The following is a 19,558-nucleotide window of genomic DNA, read 5'->3' as shown; positions in this document are numbered from 1 at the left end:
AGATAATGAAACTGAGGAGCTTGAGAGGTTAAGGGACTTATCCAAGGTTAAAACAGGTAGTGATCTGAAGATAGATATTCAGACTCCAAATCCAACACATTTCCGTGGTGCCATGTTGATATTTTATGAGGTTTGTACTGCCATCATCACATAGATATGGAAACATTAATATGACTTCAGAGTCAAAAGACCTGTACTCAACTCTCACCTTTATTACTATCTGTAGGACCTCAAAAAAGCCAATGAAATTCTCTAGGCTTCAGTTTTATTATCTGAAAAAGGAAGCATCTGGAATAAATGTTCTCCAAATCTATGAACCTATCATACATCTGACATGTCTAATACACCGGCAGAACCACACTTTATGTAAAAAGTTGATAACATAGGCCCGGAACCCAAGCATAACATCTATTATCTTTCTTTTCTCTTTTTACAATGAGAAACTTCATGATCAATGCCCCTTATTATCAAAGGCTCAAAGAAAAATTTATTTAAAAAACCTAATCTCTCCCTACATTCATGCTTTTTTTTGGGGGGGATGAGGCAATTGGGGGTTAAGTGACTTGCCCAGGGTCACACAGCTAGTAAATGTTAAGTGTTTGAGGCCGGATTTGAACTCAGGTCCTCCTGAATCCAGGGCCGGTGCTCTATCCACTGCACTACCTAGCTGCCCCCATTCATGCTTTCTTAATTAAATTCCTACAATATCCTGTGGGGAAATGAAAATGTCCTACAATTCATCAAGATTAAATTTTCATTTTTTAAAATTTTTCTCTTGCTTTATTGAAATTAGAAAAGCTATACAGTTTCAAGACCTATGCAGCTTGGCTCTTATATTATTGTACTGACATTTAAAAAAAACTATCTGTATGTTTTTCTATAAAATATTTAATTCTTTTCTACCTGAAGACACAATCCATTAAAAATTAATCTAAAATTATCCAACTTCTACACACAGGGCTAAGAACATGTTTAAAACATCCAACTTTAAAATGTTTAAAATATTTTAAATAGCTATGCCAAGCTCAATGAAATTCCGCTACAGATTTTTTCCCTACAAAAATCCACAATAGGGGCAGCTAGGTAGCACAGTGGATAGAGCACTGGCCCTGGAGTCAGGAGGGACCTGAGTTCTCCTCAGACACTTGACACTTACTAGCTGTGTGTCCTTGGGCAAGTCACTTAACCCCAATTGCCTTAAAAAAAAATCCACAATACTACCTAAAATAAAATGTCAAATCAATATTCATATATTGCTTGATATCTTAATGATGAACTAAGATTCTGAGATCTGAAAAAGAAAGGAGTTCTAAAAATAAATAGCCTTTATGAAAACTACTTCCAATTCCAAAAGACATGTAATCCATTTTTAAACATCTAAATAAAATGCTTCAAATTACCTTAAATTCTTTTGTACATTTAACAACAATATTTATCAGCTATATTTGGCACTGCTTAAAAGGCAAAAATATAATCATTGCTCAACTAGCCAACACCATCTCAAGGTCCACATACTAGAGCACAAAGAAAAAAGCAGAATAATTTGAGATGTATTGTAAAAAGCCCTTTATACCTCAAAAGTAATTGTAAGCAATACTGTATTATAGCAAAAGCCAATAACTTATGTTCATGACAAAGACTCTAAGTTATCAAGAAAATATTAAAATATGTTCACTAAACTCTACATTTTGGTAAGATTTCCTACCAAAATAGTTAAATTTAAAAAATATGTTGGTACCCAAAGGAATACATTTTAACCTATTCAGAAAATGCAGTTGTCCAGAACAGTCTATCCTTCAAAGACTCCAGATAGTCAAGATAAAGACTTTTACTCTTTAAAATAATAAACCAGTTGTTCATTAACCAACTGAAAATTTTACAGCACTGCTTGAAGTTATAAATCAAAGTGTGTGTGGGGTGGGGGGTGGGGGGCAGCCCTCTGGTTGCTTTTTAGATAGCCTCAGTTTTGCTCTGCCTCTCCTAAACAAATAGAAATTTAATGAGGCTAGCCAAAAAAGCACTATTCAAACATTTTTTCCAGTCCCCTAATTTCAGGTCAGTCATCACCCTCATTCAAAAATGAAGACAGCTGGTAAATTCCCCTGTTACTAAGGTAGTTAGTTACTTAAAGGGGAAAAGGAAGCAAGAATCAGGGTTAGTATCTGGCCATTCACTTACAGTGGCAATAACAACTTCAAAAGCATTCCATGTAACCCACACAATCCCAGTGTGAGTAGACTGGTCTAGCCAGATGAACACCTGATTACAAGTTAAGGCTATTTGGAGGAAGGATCTACTAAGGCTCAATAGCCTGGGACCTAACAAAATGATGTTTTCCTTTTTCTTATTCCTCTCATGTATTTGCTGAACTCAAAAGAGATGTTTCAATAAGGGAAGATGAGAGGTTCAATATGGCCCAGGTTAGATTGGATATTGTTTTGATTCCTTTTGTTCCTTTTCAAGTGTTGTAAGAGATGATCAGTAAGTTGTATTTTTGCTCAAGTTTTTAATTTATTAAGATTCTATTAGCATAAAACATCATAAATAAGCCTATATACTGTAAGCATTAGAAATGAGTACCATTTCATAAATGAATCATAAATAATATGACTAATTAAACTATGAAAAAAAATTATGTAAATAGAATCGAAATAGACAAATCAAAAAAGACTACAGTTTCAAGGCTCTTAAATTTCTATTCAATTAGAGCATTTATTGAAGCCTTGACTGTATACTTTACTTTTTAGCATTCTGAATTCTTGATTTTATTCTCTTAACCAGCAGCATTAAAAATAAGCCTTTAATAAGTTTTATAAAAACATGGACTGAAATGTATGTCATAATAAAGAATCTTAGATACCATCTAAAGCAGTATGTTACTGAGGATGCCTTCATGTAAGATAATCATGGTCTTATGACTATTAGTCACTTCATCTCTGAAATTCTTTGTTCTAAGAATCCTTTTAATTCTTCATTTCTATGTTCCAAATATAGCTTTATCTAAAGTCCCCTCTGATTTTTTAAAATTAATTTTTTCCCAATTAATAAAAATCCAACTTCTCTCCCTCTTAACTCCTCAAGGAACTTCTTATGAGTTCCCCTCCAATTATTTTTAAACTAAGTTTTATTTTTTCAATTAACAAAAATCTGCTCTTTCCCCTCCCACCTCTTTCTTCCTCCCTTGAAAAAGAAAATAAAAACAAACCCCTTTTTAAGTCCTTCAAAAGTGATTTGTCTGTATAATATTATTATTATTGTATAAACTGTTCTTCTGGTTCTGCTCACTTCACTCTGCATCATTTCATAGAATTCTTGCCAGGTTTCTCTTGTAATATGCTGTATGTATTAAGTTTAAATCTGTTCTATATGAGTTATATTCTGAAGAACTCTCACTGTTTAATTTGATCATTAACAATGCTATACTAAAGATTAGTGGAAATCCAGCAGTTCAACAGCTAAAGAAGTGGAAGTATCCAGAGACAATAAGAATCCGGAATCCAGACCAGAATTCAAATTCCCTGATGGCATCATAACACTCAACGAAGACTTTAAATAGACATTTTTGTTTTTTTCCTTCCGATATTATATTCACCATCTGTAATATGTATTTTCTGCAGAGGCCTTCCCTCTGTAGACATTGTCAAAGCGAGAGTCCATGAGGGACTGCCCCTCTGGACAAAATTTTCCCTTTCTCCCTTTCCTACAGTGTTATTAGTATATTGTTTGTTAGCATAGGTTATGATATTCTGTTATTTTTTACTGCTACATCAAGGAAATACCCTGTGTTTCTTTTTTTTTTTTTAAGAAATATGTTAATGGCAATGCTTTACTTTTTTTTTTTTTTGCGGGGCATTGGGGGTTAAGTGACTTGCCCAGGGTCACACAGCTAGTAAGTGTCAAGTGCCTGAGGCCGGATTTGAACTCAGGTACTCGTGAATCCAGGGCCGGTGCTTTATCCGCTGTGCCACCTAGCCGCCCCCGTGTGTTTCTTAATGAAGCAAAGGGGGGAATGTAAGGAATTAATTGTGATTTGGGGTTTCCATAACCTTATCTTTGCTTTATTATGGTCAGACTGAAAAAATGTATGCTTAAAAGTCTAAGAGAGGATGGGTATATACTTTCAGAGACAATTGAACAAACAAGAGGAACTCTGGCCACAGGGAACATTTATTGAAACTAAGCAAGCAGCCCTCTAATAGTTTCCCCATGCCCACATGGGCCTGGCCAGATTATAATGGGGACAGCCCATGTGGGTGTGCTGAGCCAATTGGAGACTCAGCAGGACTAAGAACTGCCCCTCCCCTTCCTGTGGGGGAGTCAGTTAGATTCAGTTAAAGAAGTGGTTAGAGAGGGTTCTAAGGAAAACAGGGAAGGAAGGAAGGCAGACAATTAGAGAAGCTGCAGGTGTTTGACCTTTGGACCAAAATAGAAGAAACTGCAAGCTAATTCTCCTGAGAGCTACAGATTTCGGGTGTGGTAAGGTTTTTTGTTTGTTTGTTTGTTTTTAGGTAGAGCTAGCTATTTGGGGCTGGCCGGGCTGGAAGCAGGTTTGGGTGCCTGGGGCTTTTTTACCCCAGAGATTTATACATTGTTTATACATTGTTTCTAATTCTATTAATCTCACTTATGATTCAGAAATTGTTTTACATTTGTTCCCATTAATAAACTTGTTTTGTTTTTGAAAAAGGCTGTTTCTTTTCTTACCTCAATATTAAGGTGAGCCACCCAATTAACTCTTCCCGTACTAAATTTGGCCCTTACACTCTGAAACCATCCCCTTCATTGTGTCATAAACACAACAGTATTCTGTCACTGATAAACCATAACTTACTTCAGCCATTCCCCAAGTGATGAACACTCCCTCAGTTTCCAGTTCTATGCCACTACAAAAAGAGTTGCTATGTTTTTTTGTACATATCCTCTCCAACTCTTAAAAAAAGTTCTGTGCCTAAGACAAAAACAAAGTTTATTGCTAATGAATGATTTCTTGAAGGTGATATATGGAAGGAGAGCATTTTATTTAACTAGTCTGGGGATTATTAGAATCTTCTAGGGCAGAGGTATCAAACTTCCAAGTCCTGTAAAACTCCTGAGTGATCCCAGAATCAAAACAGATTAAAATATAATGGGGGGGGGCAGCTAGGTGGCGCGGTGGATAAAGCACCAGCCCTGGATTCAGGAGGACCTGAGTTCAAATCCGACCTCAGACACTTGACACTTACTAGCTGTGTGACCCTGGGCAAGTCACTTAACCCCAACTGCCCTGCAAAAAGATAGATAGATATAGATATGATAAATATAGATATAGATATATAAAATTTGGATAGGTTTAACAAAATAAATAAAAATACAGCATAGATAAAGTTAATTTGTGGTTTTCTAAGTCAACATTCAGCCTATAAACATCCTTTATAGTTGAGTTTGACACCACTATCCTAGGATACAGAATCAAAAGAAGAAGATATCATGGTCAAACATTACAAGATTTCTAAAGAACCAATAATAATCAACTGGGGATTTCTCCTTCAGGTAAAAATTGGACTAGGGGCAGCTAGGTGGCACAGTGGATAGAGCACTGGCCCTGGAGTCAGGAGGGCCTGAGTTCAAATCTGGCCTCAGACACTTGACACTTACTAGCTGTGTGACCCTAGGCAAGTCACTTAACCCCAATTGCCTCACCCCCCACCCCCAAAAAAATTGGACTAGATGACCAACTGATCCTTTCCAATTTTGAGATTCTATGTATGACTCTAATATTGTGAAAAGTAATTCGGGCCCCTCTCTAAGCCAAAATGTGGTAAGGTTATGAAATGGAAAAGTATATCCCTAAGGTCACAAACCAAAAATTAGGTCAGTTAAAAAACAAAAAACCAAAAACCTAACAGGGCAATCATTTGTGAAGATATATTAGAAAAAGAAAAGTTCCTGGGTAGTAAAAAGAGTGAGGCGATTCAGTCCTTTTCCATTTACCTGCACTCTCAGCAGAGATGCTGCTGTACGGGGGAGGAGCATCACTAACAACTCGCTCAGGCTCTCCAGACTCTTCCTCATTCTGCAACTGAAAACAAATGTAATTTTAACAAATGATGTAATTCAAAGTTCTCTGATACAGTGACAATGCTGTATATAATCTGTGCTTAAATGTTTGATAAATGAATAGTTCACTATCCCTATACCGACATGCTTGATCCAAGTAAGCCAGGTTCTCCAGAATTAAGTTAACATTTATTTTACATTCTACCTTAAAATGTTACAGAAAAATAACACAATCTAAAGCTTAAATACAGAAAGACCAAACCTATCTGTTAAAAGCAACCATCTCAATCCTCTATTTCCTATTCACTCTATGTGGTCATTTAAAACAAGATGCAAATTTCTAAGTGCTAACTAGTATTACCAAATTTTTCATTTCAAATTCTTGGACACAAGCCTCATTTTCAAAGTAAAGTCAAACCATATAATTATTCAACCACAAACATTTTAATGAATGAATGAAGCATTTATTAAGTGTGTTTGTGCAATGCACTAGGAATACAAATAGAAAATAAGACACAGTCTTTGCTTTCCAGGAGCTCACATTCTAAGGTGAGAGATAATACATATGGAAGGTTTCAGCTGCAGATGAGATGAGATGGAAAAGTCCCATGGTCTTTAGGGATATTAGCAAAGCACATGGTAATCCTTGTTTCATTAATGTCATTTCCGTTATAAAATGATATCCCTTTCTGAGGTTGAACCATCTGACAATGCCAAAGACTTTGGTAGCAAGAACCTTCTTTTCTGGGTCAGCATCAGCTAGGGCTGCAGCACGTACAAGAGCAGCTGCTAGGCTGCATATCCACAGGGGTCACTTCCCAGGATGATGGCTAAGGATTCAGTTGGAGGCTTGCCTGCCCTTTAACTGGCTCCCTTCTCCACAAGAGTTACTTCTCTGGATAACTGTGGTGAAGACGACTGTAAGCAGGATCAGTCGTAGTAGTACTGCCACTCCCAGGGACCCTGTGCCTAACATTAAACTTGAGTCAAGATATACCCCAAATTATTTAATTTTAACCAAAAATCAATCTTATAAAACACTCAAAAATATCTATATGTAAAGCAATAACTCCACAGAACACCAAGACGCAAACCTGCATATAAAAATGTACATATTTACCTTAATTAGCTTCTGCAGTGAGAACATGCAGCGTGCCCACAGCTCTGGCAAACATTTCAAGATCTAGGTGGAATAAGTCCCAGGAAGGCAGAGGATATTCCAGAGTTACATCTACCTTTCCTTTCTCATTCTTTTTTTTTTTTTAATTTTTTGTTTGTTTTGGTTTTTTGCAGGGCAATGAGAGTTAAGTGACTTGCCCAGGGTCACACAGCTAGTAAGTGTCAAGTGTCTGAGGCTGGATTTGAACTCAGGTCCTCCTGAATCCAAGGCCAGTCTTTATCCACTGCGCCACCTAGCTGCCCCCTTTCTCATTCTTGTAAAATCTTTCAACCTCCATTTTTTGCAATAAGATGAGACAATTTTTCAAAAAAGTTTGTGATAATACTGCCTTAATATGCTGAACTAGAATACCTCAAAATATTTGTAATTTTATGCACTTGCATACAACCTCTCCCTGTCTTAGACGAGTAGGTCATCTCTGAGGTCCCTTCCAGTTCTAAATCCTAGAATACTATTGCCTTCCAGATGGGCAATGAATTCTTAATTAAATAAAAATAACTGCTTCTAAACTTCATTATTTACATTTTATGACCATGATGCAAACATTAGTGAATTCTGCATAATTTATCTGCACAATAATTCTAAAAACTACCTAAGTTCATAGACTAAAGAGATTTTACATTCAATGCCATTAACTATGAGATAGAAGTTTCCTAATAATCTTTAAGAAAAAAACACATGATCTCACAAGTGAAAAACAGAATTCTGAAAAAAGATATTACCATCTCCTCAGAAAATGTCATCTTTTTGAAAAATAACAGAATGCTCATTTCCATGGAAAGTAAAACAATCTCTCTATGGTGAGATTAGTGTCTCCATTTCATTCAAATTTAACAAATATTTATTACATATACTATGTACAAGACACAGTAATAGGGATGGGAAGATAAAAATAAATGTGACTAGACTCTATCTCAAGGAGTTTTGTCTCTAAAGGGGATGAAGTGAATTGGGAAAGTAGAAGAACGATAGAAAAGAATGTTGTTTGTCCTTCATTCTCAAAGAGGACTGTGACATCGGGAAGTGATGTCATGACTTTCAGTGAACTGGATTTAAGTGAGGGAGGGCTGTGCAAAGTCACCAGCTTCACTCTCTCCTCTAGAGCCATCTGGGTCCAGTGTCAAAATAAACATCAGGGCAACTGAAGATGGCACGGAATGTTTGAGGCAATTGGGGTTAAGTGACTTGCCCAGGGTCACACAGCTAGTAAGTATCTGAGGTGAGATTTGAACTTAGGTCCTCCTGACTCCAGGGTCAGTATTCTGTGTCTTTTGAAATATCGGGGACTAGCCTTTTTCTGCCTAAATTATTGGGGAACTTGGCTGGGGTTTTCTAAAATATTGCTACTTATAAATGAGAGGCTATTGCACCAGTTTTGGCAGCAAGCATTTATTATTAATTTGACCACATGTCTGAATAACTTCCCCACTAGTTTTATACCCAGCGTGGAGTCCCAGGCTGGGAAGAGTAAGCCCAGAGTAAGGGAGTAAGAGAAGCAAGTAAGAGAGTAAAAGAGCAACTCTCATGTCCCCAGGGATTTTCATCCTACTTCAGGTATAGGAGGGTCACCACACATTGATCTAAGCTAATTGGTTAGCATCATTCAATTCCATTGATTGACATGAATTGGGGGGGTGGTCAAGGTATGTTTCCACCCCACCTAGCTGATCAGAAAGGTCAACCTACATTCTTTTTGTTAAACTGCAGGTTCTTCCCAAACTGGGGAATGGGAGAAAGCAGCTTCTGGATTTTTTCTAGAAATTCATTATTAATAATTATTTTCTCATAATTCTAACCATTTCATCACCTAGCTGTCCCACAAGAGAATGTAGGATAAGTGTAAAGGTTAAAAAAGTTATATGAGAAATAAATTTAGAGAATTAAAATCGTTTTCTTCTAATGTATTCAAATTTCACATAGTATATAGGTTTATGAATCAAGTACCACAGTTGCAACTCAAAAACTTAATACCTAGAGGCAGCTAGGTGGCACAGTGGATAGAGCACCGGACCTGGAGTCAGGAGGACCTGAGTTCAAATCCGGATTCAGACACTTGACACCTACTAGCTGTGTGACCCTGGGCAAGTCACTTAACCCCAATTGCCTCACTAAAAAAAAAACAAAACACCTTAATACCTAAAACCTACCACTTTGGGATTGTAACATATATTCAGTAATATATATCTAGCTGGAAAAATGTTTCCTAATCAATTGTTTTCCTGTAGAGTACAGCTGTCCTTGACAGTAAAGAACTCACCATAAAAATTTTTGTAAGGGGCAGCTAGGTGGCGCAGTGGATGGAGTGCAGGCCCTGGAGTCAGGAGGACCTGAGTTCAAATCCGACCTCAGACACTTGACACTTACTAGCTGTGTGACCTTGGGCAAGTCACTTAACCCCAACTGCCAAAAACAAAAACCAAAAAACTTTGTAGATTTTTTTTTATCTTATTTTCTTTCCAATTTCATCCTTAAACATCTTGTCTCAGGATGATAGCTAGCAAACTTCTTTAAAAGTTTTTATCTCTACTGTTATACCATGTACACCTAAATTCTGAACTATCTATATCCATAAGATTTAACAAACAATTTTAAAGAAAAAGATTTTATCAATTAATTATCTACAGGTCATGGGATCATAGCTTTAAAGATAGAGCAGACCTTAGAGACCATCAAGCCTAACTTCCACACTTTACAGACAAGGAATTTAAGGCCCACAGAAGTTAAGTTCCTAGAATATATAGTATGTGTCTTCATACAGAATTTGAACCATGCCTTCTTGAGTCTAAGTCCAAGACTCTAGTTAATACATCACACATTGCCCTTCTATTCAACTCTGAGTAAGAATGATGAAATAGTTTTTGCAATAAATAGTTTGACTTATTTTTCTAAGAGTCGTTTAGTTTAGGTGAGCCTCTCCACGTGTTTTGTCTAATCCACTTAGGTATTCGTGGCACACATTTATAAGGCAGCTGTGTAGTGAATGACTCAAAAAAAAGATTCTCTGTGTTAACCCTACTGCTTCATATTGGTGGCAATTCACTGACCTCATTAGTACCATATTTTTACCAGGTGAGCAATTATGTATAAAACATGATATAATTTGCTATTGCATATATACACACACATACATATGTACGAGAATTTTTAACAAGATTTGTACCATATAAGAGAAGACACTCTACATGAAATACTGCTGTTTTATGGCTATAAAATATAGCTCTATGTAACTTCTACAAGAGCTTTAAAACATGATTTACTTGATTTTGACACTTTTGTAAAGATGAGGAATGTGAAATATCACCATCTCTTCTGTACAGATTTAATAACAGCAATAGAGAAGTCGTCTGAAATGAGGAACACTAACAATCATTTTCTTTTATTTTAAAATACTAATCAAAGGTAACAGAATTTCTGCTGGAAAATTATTTTAATAGCTTATCTATTTAGTAGTTCATATAAATTCATAAGTCAGATTTCATTTTGAACTATTAATTATATTTTTGGTTTTTGTCATCTCTTCTTTTAAGAATTTTTTATTGCTGACTTTGACAAACATCAACAAAATGAACATTTCCATATACAAAAAGAAAAAAGCAGCAAAAGAACTACAAATAAAATGACATCTCTATCCCATACAGTTTGTATTTTTTAAGAACATAACAATTTCAATACATTCGTTTCAAAGTTACGTTGCTTGTCTTTTCTCCCTCTAAACTTCCTTCTGTTCCTTGTCTGCATTTTTTTTTCTGTGAGGCAACTGGGGTTAAGTGACTTGCCCAGGGTCACACAGCTAGTAAGTGTCAAGTGGCTGAATCCGGATTTGAACTCAGGTCCTCTTGACTCCAAGGCCGGTGCTCTATCCACTGTACCACCTAACTGCCCCTGCATTTTTTAAAAACCAACTCAACTACTCTTTCTTCCATTTCTCCTTCTTTTGGATATCATTAATCTCTTTTGTAACAAATTAGTAGAGTTAAAAAAAAAAAAAGGCAAAGTCAAGCAAAATCAACTATTCTATTGGCCACATACAAAAATGTACTTCTCTTTGAATCTCTAGTCCATCACCACTCTGTCAGGACACGAAAAGCAAGCTATATTGGTTGGAGTCATGGTTGGTTATTGCATCAACCCAAATTGTCTTTCAGATGATTTTCTTTAAAATGTTGTACTTACTGTATAAACTTTTCTCCTTACTTCACTCTATATTAGTTCATACATATCTTCCCAAGATTCTCTAAATTCATCCCTTTTGTCATTTCTTGTGGTGTAATAAATATTCCATCCATTACATTCATATACCATAATTCACCTATTTCCCCAACTGATCGGCAATCCCTTAACTTTCCAGTCTTTTGCTACACCACTAAGAAAGGCCACATTGAGTACACTATGTATGTTGTATGTAATTTATTTTAAAATAAAACTTTTGGAACATAATTTTATTTCCAAATAAAACACATGCATTATATGTTAAATAAAATGAAACTTGAATTTACAAAGCACTTTCTCTTTTCTTTCCCCTTTGAAATCTAAGGTATTTGGAGCCATGTATATAACTTGTAAATTAAAATTAATTGTGATAACCTGAGATTTCTAATAGGTAAGAAATATTTCAAACTGATTGCTTTTCCAAAAAATGTTATGACATAAAAATATTTAACTTCAGAGTACAATTGTGATGTTCATAGTAATTTATAATTTTTAGAGATATAATTGACAGCTTTGCTTGGATAATCTGCTCCTTTGCTTAAAGTATGATTAATTTTTTCAGGATGTAAGATGAACATATATTATCTGATATAAGAAATACAATTGGAGGTATTTTAACTGCAATGTTTTTTAAAGTTATCAAATTTTTAAGTTTTTAAAAGAAGAAAAGTTAAATTAATAAAGTTCAGTCCTGGACTAAATAGTTCTTCAACACCAAGGATTTTGTGAGGTTGATAAAAGTTTTACCTTTAAGTATTATGTAAACATTATTACTACTATTATTATCAATCCAAATATTCTCGACCATGCTTCCTCACTGTTTTCTGGATTTTCTCGCATATTCATGTAAGCAATAATATACACAGCTATAAAAAAAAACCCCAACACACACACACACACACACACACACACACACCCCAAAGCTACTCAGCTTCTTACTATATAATGCTACTCTACCATCCATTATAGTTATCCTACTCCATTTGAGTCAAATATACTCTTCCAGAGTACTTTTTCAATGAGTCCCATCCCATTCAACCAGGTCTGAGAAGTATTACTTCATGATAGCTAGTTTGCCGTGCTCATTATTCATCTTTGGTAAATGAGAATAGTCATTTGAAATCTTGTGTTTTATTGCATGTTTCTTTTTTGAATTTCGAGTTGTTCAGGTTCAGCATGTCAAAGAACAGAGCCCTCATTAACCTGCATGAGATTTTGTCTCTTGTGAATTTCTGGGTAATTCTCTACTGATACTCTTCCAATATTATAGTTACTCTCTATGGTATCTAGCTTGGTAGAGATACATAGATATCATGAAGATAATATCTGTCCCTTTAAAGTCTTCAACGTCTTGCCTAAGACTTCATAATCTTTTTTTTTTTTTTTGGTAGACAATGGGGGTTAAGTGACTTGCCCAGGCTCACACAGCTAGTAAGTGTCAAGTGTCCCAAGGCCGGATTTGAACTCAGGTCCTCCTGAATTCAGGGCTGGTGCTCTAACCACTGTGCCACCTAGCTGCCCCAGACTTCATAATCTTTAGGAATGTTTTCTAGGTTACTACTCTGTCTCTAAAATTACTAAAAGATTACCTTTCAACTTTTTCATTAAAGATTTTTTTTTACCATAACAGTAACATATATTAGTAAATTTAGGGGTTGAAAACCAGTTATTTCAATAAGGTACCTATTAAATGTAATGCTTTAGACATGCCACTATTTGTAAGATCATAGACTGAGAATCAGAAGATACTTTGGATATCAAGTCCAACTTGCTTATTTTACAGAAGAGAGAACTGAGGCCCCAAAAGATTAGGATTACATAGCTTGCTTCTCTAGTTAACTATGAATAACAAAATAGTTTTTGCATAATTTACAAGCAGGCCAAATTTAACACATTATCATCCTTTTATGTTAAAAAAAAGGGGGGAGACCACTTTTTGACTATGATAAACTTTTTCCTTAGGTGTACAGCTTGACTATATGCTTATTTTCCCAATGGGCATACACTGCATTTCCAAGAGACCACATACTCACTCTTATCAGTGAATTTCTCCAAAAAGGAGGATATGTAGCAAAGTCATCCTTAATTTCTTTAAAAGCAGGCATGGAAACCTTGTCCTGCAACACTGGAGATAAGGCAGCTAATTCTTAATGCTATGTATCTAAGCAATGACTTTAAATTAACTGAAACTAATCTCATTACTTGCTGAAACATCAAAAAACCCCAAATAACTTGTAGGCTAAATTACTGGGCAACACATGAAATGTAACATTTTGCATTACTGCTATAGCTGTAGAGGAAAAAATGACTAAGGTTCTACTCACAATTGCAGGAGCTCCACCCACTTCGCTCTTTCTTCCATCAGTTCTCAAATGATTTACCCAAATAGGCATAATGTGTATGGGGAGGAAAGGCCTTTTCAAAACAACTAAAATAAAAGCATCTTTCTAAATTTTCCCTTTCAAATTCTTTTACCCCTGAGCATAATAAAGTGGTGCTATGGAAGGAGTATTAAATGTGGAATCGAATGATGTTCAGTAAAATTCTTTTTCACTATGTTATGACCTATAAAACACTGACCAACTCAATTAACCCTTTTGGGCTTAAGACCCTTTTATCTGTAAAATAAGGGGTTGTACTAAATGATTCATAAAGTCCCTTTTAGATCTAAATCTATCTCATATCAACCTCCACAGAAGTCCCATTCCATAGTCTCATCATGGTATAGAGCCTACACTTCCAAAGGTTCTTGAAGATAATCCTACTGAGCCAAGAATTCTACCAAAAGAATGGAGAGAACTGGATTCCAACTGGAAAACTGCAATATATTCAATGACTATAATCTGCTCCCTAAAACAAATCCTCATCTTTTTAGGAGGCAGATCCGTCACATTTCAAAAGTGAATAATAAAACCTGTGTGCTCCACTGGTTCCCACTTAAATGTTAAAAGATTTACAGGAAGACTTTCAGCATATTAGGTAGATCCTTTTTTTCTATGAAGGAATTACAAGATGGCATGGACAACAGTTGCACAGAATAAGAAATCACTTATGGGCTACCATTGGAGAGGATACTCTCATCTATGATATCAGTCCCACTTTAGTACTGTTCACTTGAATACTATATCCAAGTAATTAACAGTGAATTCATTTTTTTAAAAGGATGACTGAGAAATGGAACAACAAACTACCAAAAGAAAGGTTAAGCTTCAAGAATGAATAATATTAAGCAGGAGAAAAAATTAAGGAACTGACAAAAGCCACGAGCACAGCTGACCCAGGTAAACTTAACACTCCCTTCCTAATAATTACAATTTTGATTTCACTAGAATTCCTAGAAAGTCTGAACTTCCAAAAATGTAATTAAGTTGTTGGCCTTGAAATTCTAAATTATTCCTGGAGGTACACTTCAAATGCTAAATGAAAGTGTACAATTATTAAAAATAATGGATAATCTTACATTAAATACCCTCTAAATTAACAGAACCCACTAAATCTGAACAAAAAGTATTTGTAGGGGCAGCTAGGTGGCACAGTGGATAGAGCACTGGCCCTGGATTCAGGAGGACCTGAGGTTCAAAGCTGACCTCAGACACTTAACACTTACTAGCTGTGTGACCCTGGGCAAGTCACTTAACCCCAATTGCCTTTAAAAAAAAAAAAGAGTATTTGTAGTTTTTCACACAATAACACACACACACACACACACACAAGGAAAACAATTTGAAAGAAAGAAAAAAAATACAGAGGGCTTTTTTTAAAAGTTTCAGGTTAGACAAAAAAAGACCTAAAAAAATGAGTCTTACTATATTATAAAGTTAACAATCCTGAGTTATTTTCTATATTTAATTTAGCACATGGAAATATTAAACTATATTTAAAACTTTTAACAAGCTAATTTGCACTAAGTGCAAATGAAACAAAATTTTTCTTGCATGTACAGCACAAAGATGTTCTGAATTCATCACCAAAATCTAAGTGCTCAGTAAAGAAACAGTGAGGGTTTATGTGGTAGGAAGAATAAATCATCATTTTTCACATAGACTAACATTGCCATGATTATAGTAGGCCAATATTTTCCACCTGAAATAGCATTTAATATGCCCTTTCTCCCCTTTAATTTCCTTTTGAGAGAGGGATAAATTAGGTTTTTAGATCAGGTTTAGGAAAATTTCTTTTAAATATATATTTTAGGTTATATAAATTTTAACTTCCAATGAAAAACCTGGAAAGACTTACATGAACTGATGCTGAGTGAAGTGAGCAGAACCAGAACATTATACACAGTAACAGCAACATTGTGTGATGATCAACTATGACAGACTTAGCTCTTCTCAGCAGTGCAATGATCCAAGACAATTCCAAAAAACTCGTGATGGACAATGTTCTCCACATCACAAAAAAAAAGAACTGTGGATTCTGAATGCAGTTTGAACCATACTGTTTCTACTTTTTGGTTTGTTTTTCTTTTCTTTTTGAGGTTTTTCCCTTGTGTTCTGATTCTTCTTTCACAACATGACTAATGTGGAAATATGTTTATTATGATTGTACATTTAACCTGTATCAGATTTCTTTCTTTCTTGGGGAAGGGAGAGGGATGGAGAAAAATTTGGAAGTAAAAATCTTATGAAAACAAATGTTGAAAACGATCTTTACATGTAACTGGAAAATAATAAAATATTTTTATGATAAAATAAAGTGTCAGTTCCTTAAGAAAAAAAGCATATACTGAAAGAAAACAAAAAATTCTAAAGCTCATAATTTTGTTTTAAATGCTCTTAACCTTTCCTATGTATTGTTACTGTCATTATATAAAATGAAAATTATAAAGTAAAACCTGAATGGAAATGTAAATAACCAAATTCACCCAGTCTTGCTAACACATATTTCCAAATATGTCATATTCCACTAATAGACATATGTTCGAGTTACTTTCTAGTTTATAAAACTGTAAGGGTAAATTTTTTTTTCTTTTTTAAAAGTTATACTGCATACAGTACAGTGTGTTCCCTTAAGAAGAATATTTGTGAAGTGAGGAAAAAACCTAGTACAGATCTCCAATTTCATCAAAAGCAGGGTTTTGTAATGGGAAAAAAGCACTAGATTTGGAAGTCAGAGAAGATCTGAGTGATTCCTGCCTCACAGTCATTTATTAGCTGTGTGACCCTGAACAAGTCCTTAACCTCTCTAGGCCTCAATTACTTCATTCATAAAATGAAGGTGATGAATTTAATAACACCAAAAGCTCCCTTACAGGTCAAATTTATTATCATATGATCTTCATATGCCAGACACTATGTCAGGTGCTGGGAATACAATGACAAAAATTAAACAGCCCTTATCTCTAGAAGCTTACATGCTAAGTGGGGCAGGGAGGAAAAGATGGCATTTACATAAATAAGTATATACAGATAAATACAAGGTTAAGTTTTGTTTGTTTCTTTGAGGGGGAGGAAATACATACTAGCACCTGGAGGGATTAAAAAAAAAAACACTTTGCAGAGGCAGCACTTGGGCAAAGTTATGAAAGGAACAAGATTCCAAAAAGAGATGAGGAGGTATGCACAACAGGTATGGGGGGGTTGGGGGGTGGGGGAGACAGCCAAACTGCAGTAAGGAGTAGGGAGATGGAGTTGGGCTCAATTGCAGCAAGGTACAAGTAACATATAACAAGATTAAAAAGGCAGGCTAAGAGGGCAGCTAGGTGGCGCAGTGGATAAAGCACCAGCCCTGGATTCAGGAGGACTTGAGTTCAAATCCAGCTTCAGATACTTGACACTTAACTAGCTGTGTGACCCTGGCCAAGTCACTTAATCCTCATTGCCCCCCAAAACCACAAACAACAACAAAAAGACAGGCTAAGGGTAGGTGATGATAACCCTTAAATGCCAAACAGAGGAATTTCTTGGGAATCAGACCCACAATTCAGATAATCTCATAAAGGAATTCTGTGCAGGATGGCTAAGGGAGAGACTTGAGACAGAGAGAGCAGAGGAGGTTACTGTAGTAGTAGAGGTAAGCAGTAGGTACAGTGAAAAGAACATTCAGAGGACCTGGATTCATAGGTTACCTATATGACTCTGGCCAAGTCACTTAACCTCTATGGGCCTCAGTTTCCTCATCTGTAAAATGAGAGAGCCCTTGAAGTCCCTTTTAGCTCTGAATCTGAGACAACTCAATCATTACCTGCTAGAGGAAGCCCTTCACAATCCACTCAGCTGCTACTGATCTCCTCAAAAATGACCTTTCCATTTACTTTGTATGTATCTTAGCTATATACTTCGATAAGTATGTGTTTCCCCCATTAGAACGTAAGCTCCTTAAGAGCAAAGACTATTTTGGGGTTTTGTTTTTTTCTTATCTATAAGCACAGTATTTGTTACATGGTAAAGCTGGTAATCAATTCTTGACTGATTATGATCCCGAGATCCAGACAAGAGATAATCATTTCTCTATGAAGCCCAACTCCTTTTATTCACTTTGCAAAGTTGCCTTCCAGTTAAAAAAAATTAAGGGAGAACACGAAGTTAAATTCTTGGCATATAAGGGGGCTTTAAATATGGAATTATTAGCTTTGATGATTTAGTTTACCTTCAGATAAACAAATCTTTCAGCAACTTAAATGGCGGTTTTAAAAATTATATGCATTTTGCAGGGCAGCTAGGTGGCGCAATGGATAGAGCACTGGCCCTGGATTCAGGAGGACCTGAATTCAAATCTGTACTCAGACACTTAACACTTACTAGCTGTGTGACCCTGGGCAAGTCACTTAACCCCAATTGCCTCACAAGAAAACAAACAAAAAAGTAAGTCAATTAGTTAAATTATATGCATTTTGCTACAAAATAAATAACAATGACTATGGAGAAAATGCTTAAATTTTTAAATTAATAAAACTATTAAACATTTCCTGAATATTCAAAATATTAAATGCAGATGATGATAAAAGTAGTATGTACTAAAGAACATCACATTTAACTAGAATTGTAATAATAAAAATGATCCAAATTAAAATAATTTTACAAGGAATTTAAAACCTGCTTTTCCAATTTTTAAATTTTATCAAAACATTAAGATAACATACCTGGCCAAAGTGAAATTTTAAAATAAATGCAGAATGTTAAAGTATTCCAAAAACTAATGCCAGTGTGACCTAGTAGCAGCCTCATGGAAGGGTTTGGAAAGACAATACCCAATCCCAAAGACAAGTACTCTTATGTTACTCTTCCTCCTACAAGTAAAAAGCTTCTGGATATAGAAAAATAATCACTCAAAATTTGAGGTATTTCAAGAACATGCCCAAAGAATGCTATAATGAATTGGAGATTTTTCTCCACACCAGTGTCCTCCAAAATATTGCTTAAAACATCAGGGGCAAAGCAAAGGACCTCGGTAATAGTTAGAGCACATTTTGCTGGAAGAATACCTCCACAATTATCTTAGCATATAAAAAATGTTAATTATTTAGGTCCTCTTTTCTAACCTTTCCCTTCTCTTTTACACCTCACTTACCAATCCAACCATTATTAAACACATACTACATTCAAGGCTCCCTCTGAGGAGCACAAAGTGAATAGAAGGGCTATGACCTAGACCTGTAATTTCATTAGTATTGGTAACTCCCAGGTGTGGAAACCCCTGCTACCACTGTAGATCTTAGAAAGAGCTGCCTAGAGTCCTGAGAAATTAAGTGATTTGTCCAGGATCGTATAAGTGGTATGTGTCAGAAGCAGCAGATGAATCCAAATTTTACCTGTTTTAAGGACAACTCTCCCCTCAATATACTAGTCTCTTTTTTGCCAAAGACAAAAACAAAATACTCCCTGCAATCAAGGACTTACAAGGATTTACAAGTTTATAGTCTATCTTACATGTAAAAAGTTAAGTTTAAATAGGATAATTTCAAAGAAAGTAACATTTAGCAAGATCAAGAAAGGCTTCCTTTGTACAGGGTGGTCATGAGCTGAGAGCCCTGAATGATGTTAAAAAGTTGAAGTAGTTGAAGTAAGGAGTCCAGGCATGGGGGACAGTCTATGCAAAGGTAGAGATGGGAGATGGAATGCCAACTTTAAGGAAAAACAAGATCAGTTGGGTGGAAGTAAATTGTGAAAGTCTTTAAAATGCAAAGCTAAG

The 19,558-nt window shown here is 35.5% G+C and overlaps 1 protein-coding gene across 1 annotated transcript in view; it reads right to left on the bottom strand.

The window, feature by feature from the left end:
• NDFIP1 (Nedd4 family interacting protein 1) overlaps positions 1 to 19,558 on the bottom strand; it is a 63,205-nt gene that overhangs the window by 29,571 nt on the left and 14,076 nt on the right. Inside the window, exon 2 of the mRNA XM_043980158.1 lies at positions 5,971 to 6,058. Coding sequence (XP_043836093.1) covers positions 5,971 to 6,058 — 88 coding nt within the window. The remainder of the gene's footprint in view (positions 1 to 5,970; positions 6,059 to 19,558) is intronic.

The sequence above is a fragment of the Dromiciops gliroides genome, chromosome 2 (genome assembly GCF_019393635.1).
Source record: "Dromiciops gliroides isolate mDroGli1 chromosome 2, mDroGli1.pri, whole genome shotgun sequence".
NCBI lineage: Eukaryota > Metazoa > Chordata > Mammalia > Microbiotheria > Microbiotheriidae > Dromiciops > Dromiciops gliroides.
Note: the sequence above shows the minus strand (reverse complement) of the source record. Positions and strands in the feature narration are given on the sequence as shown.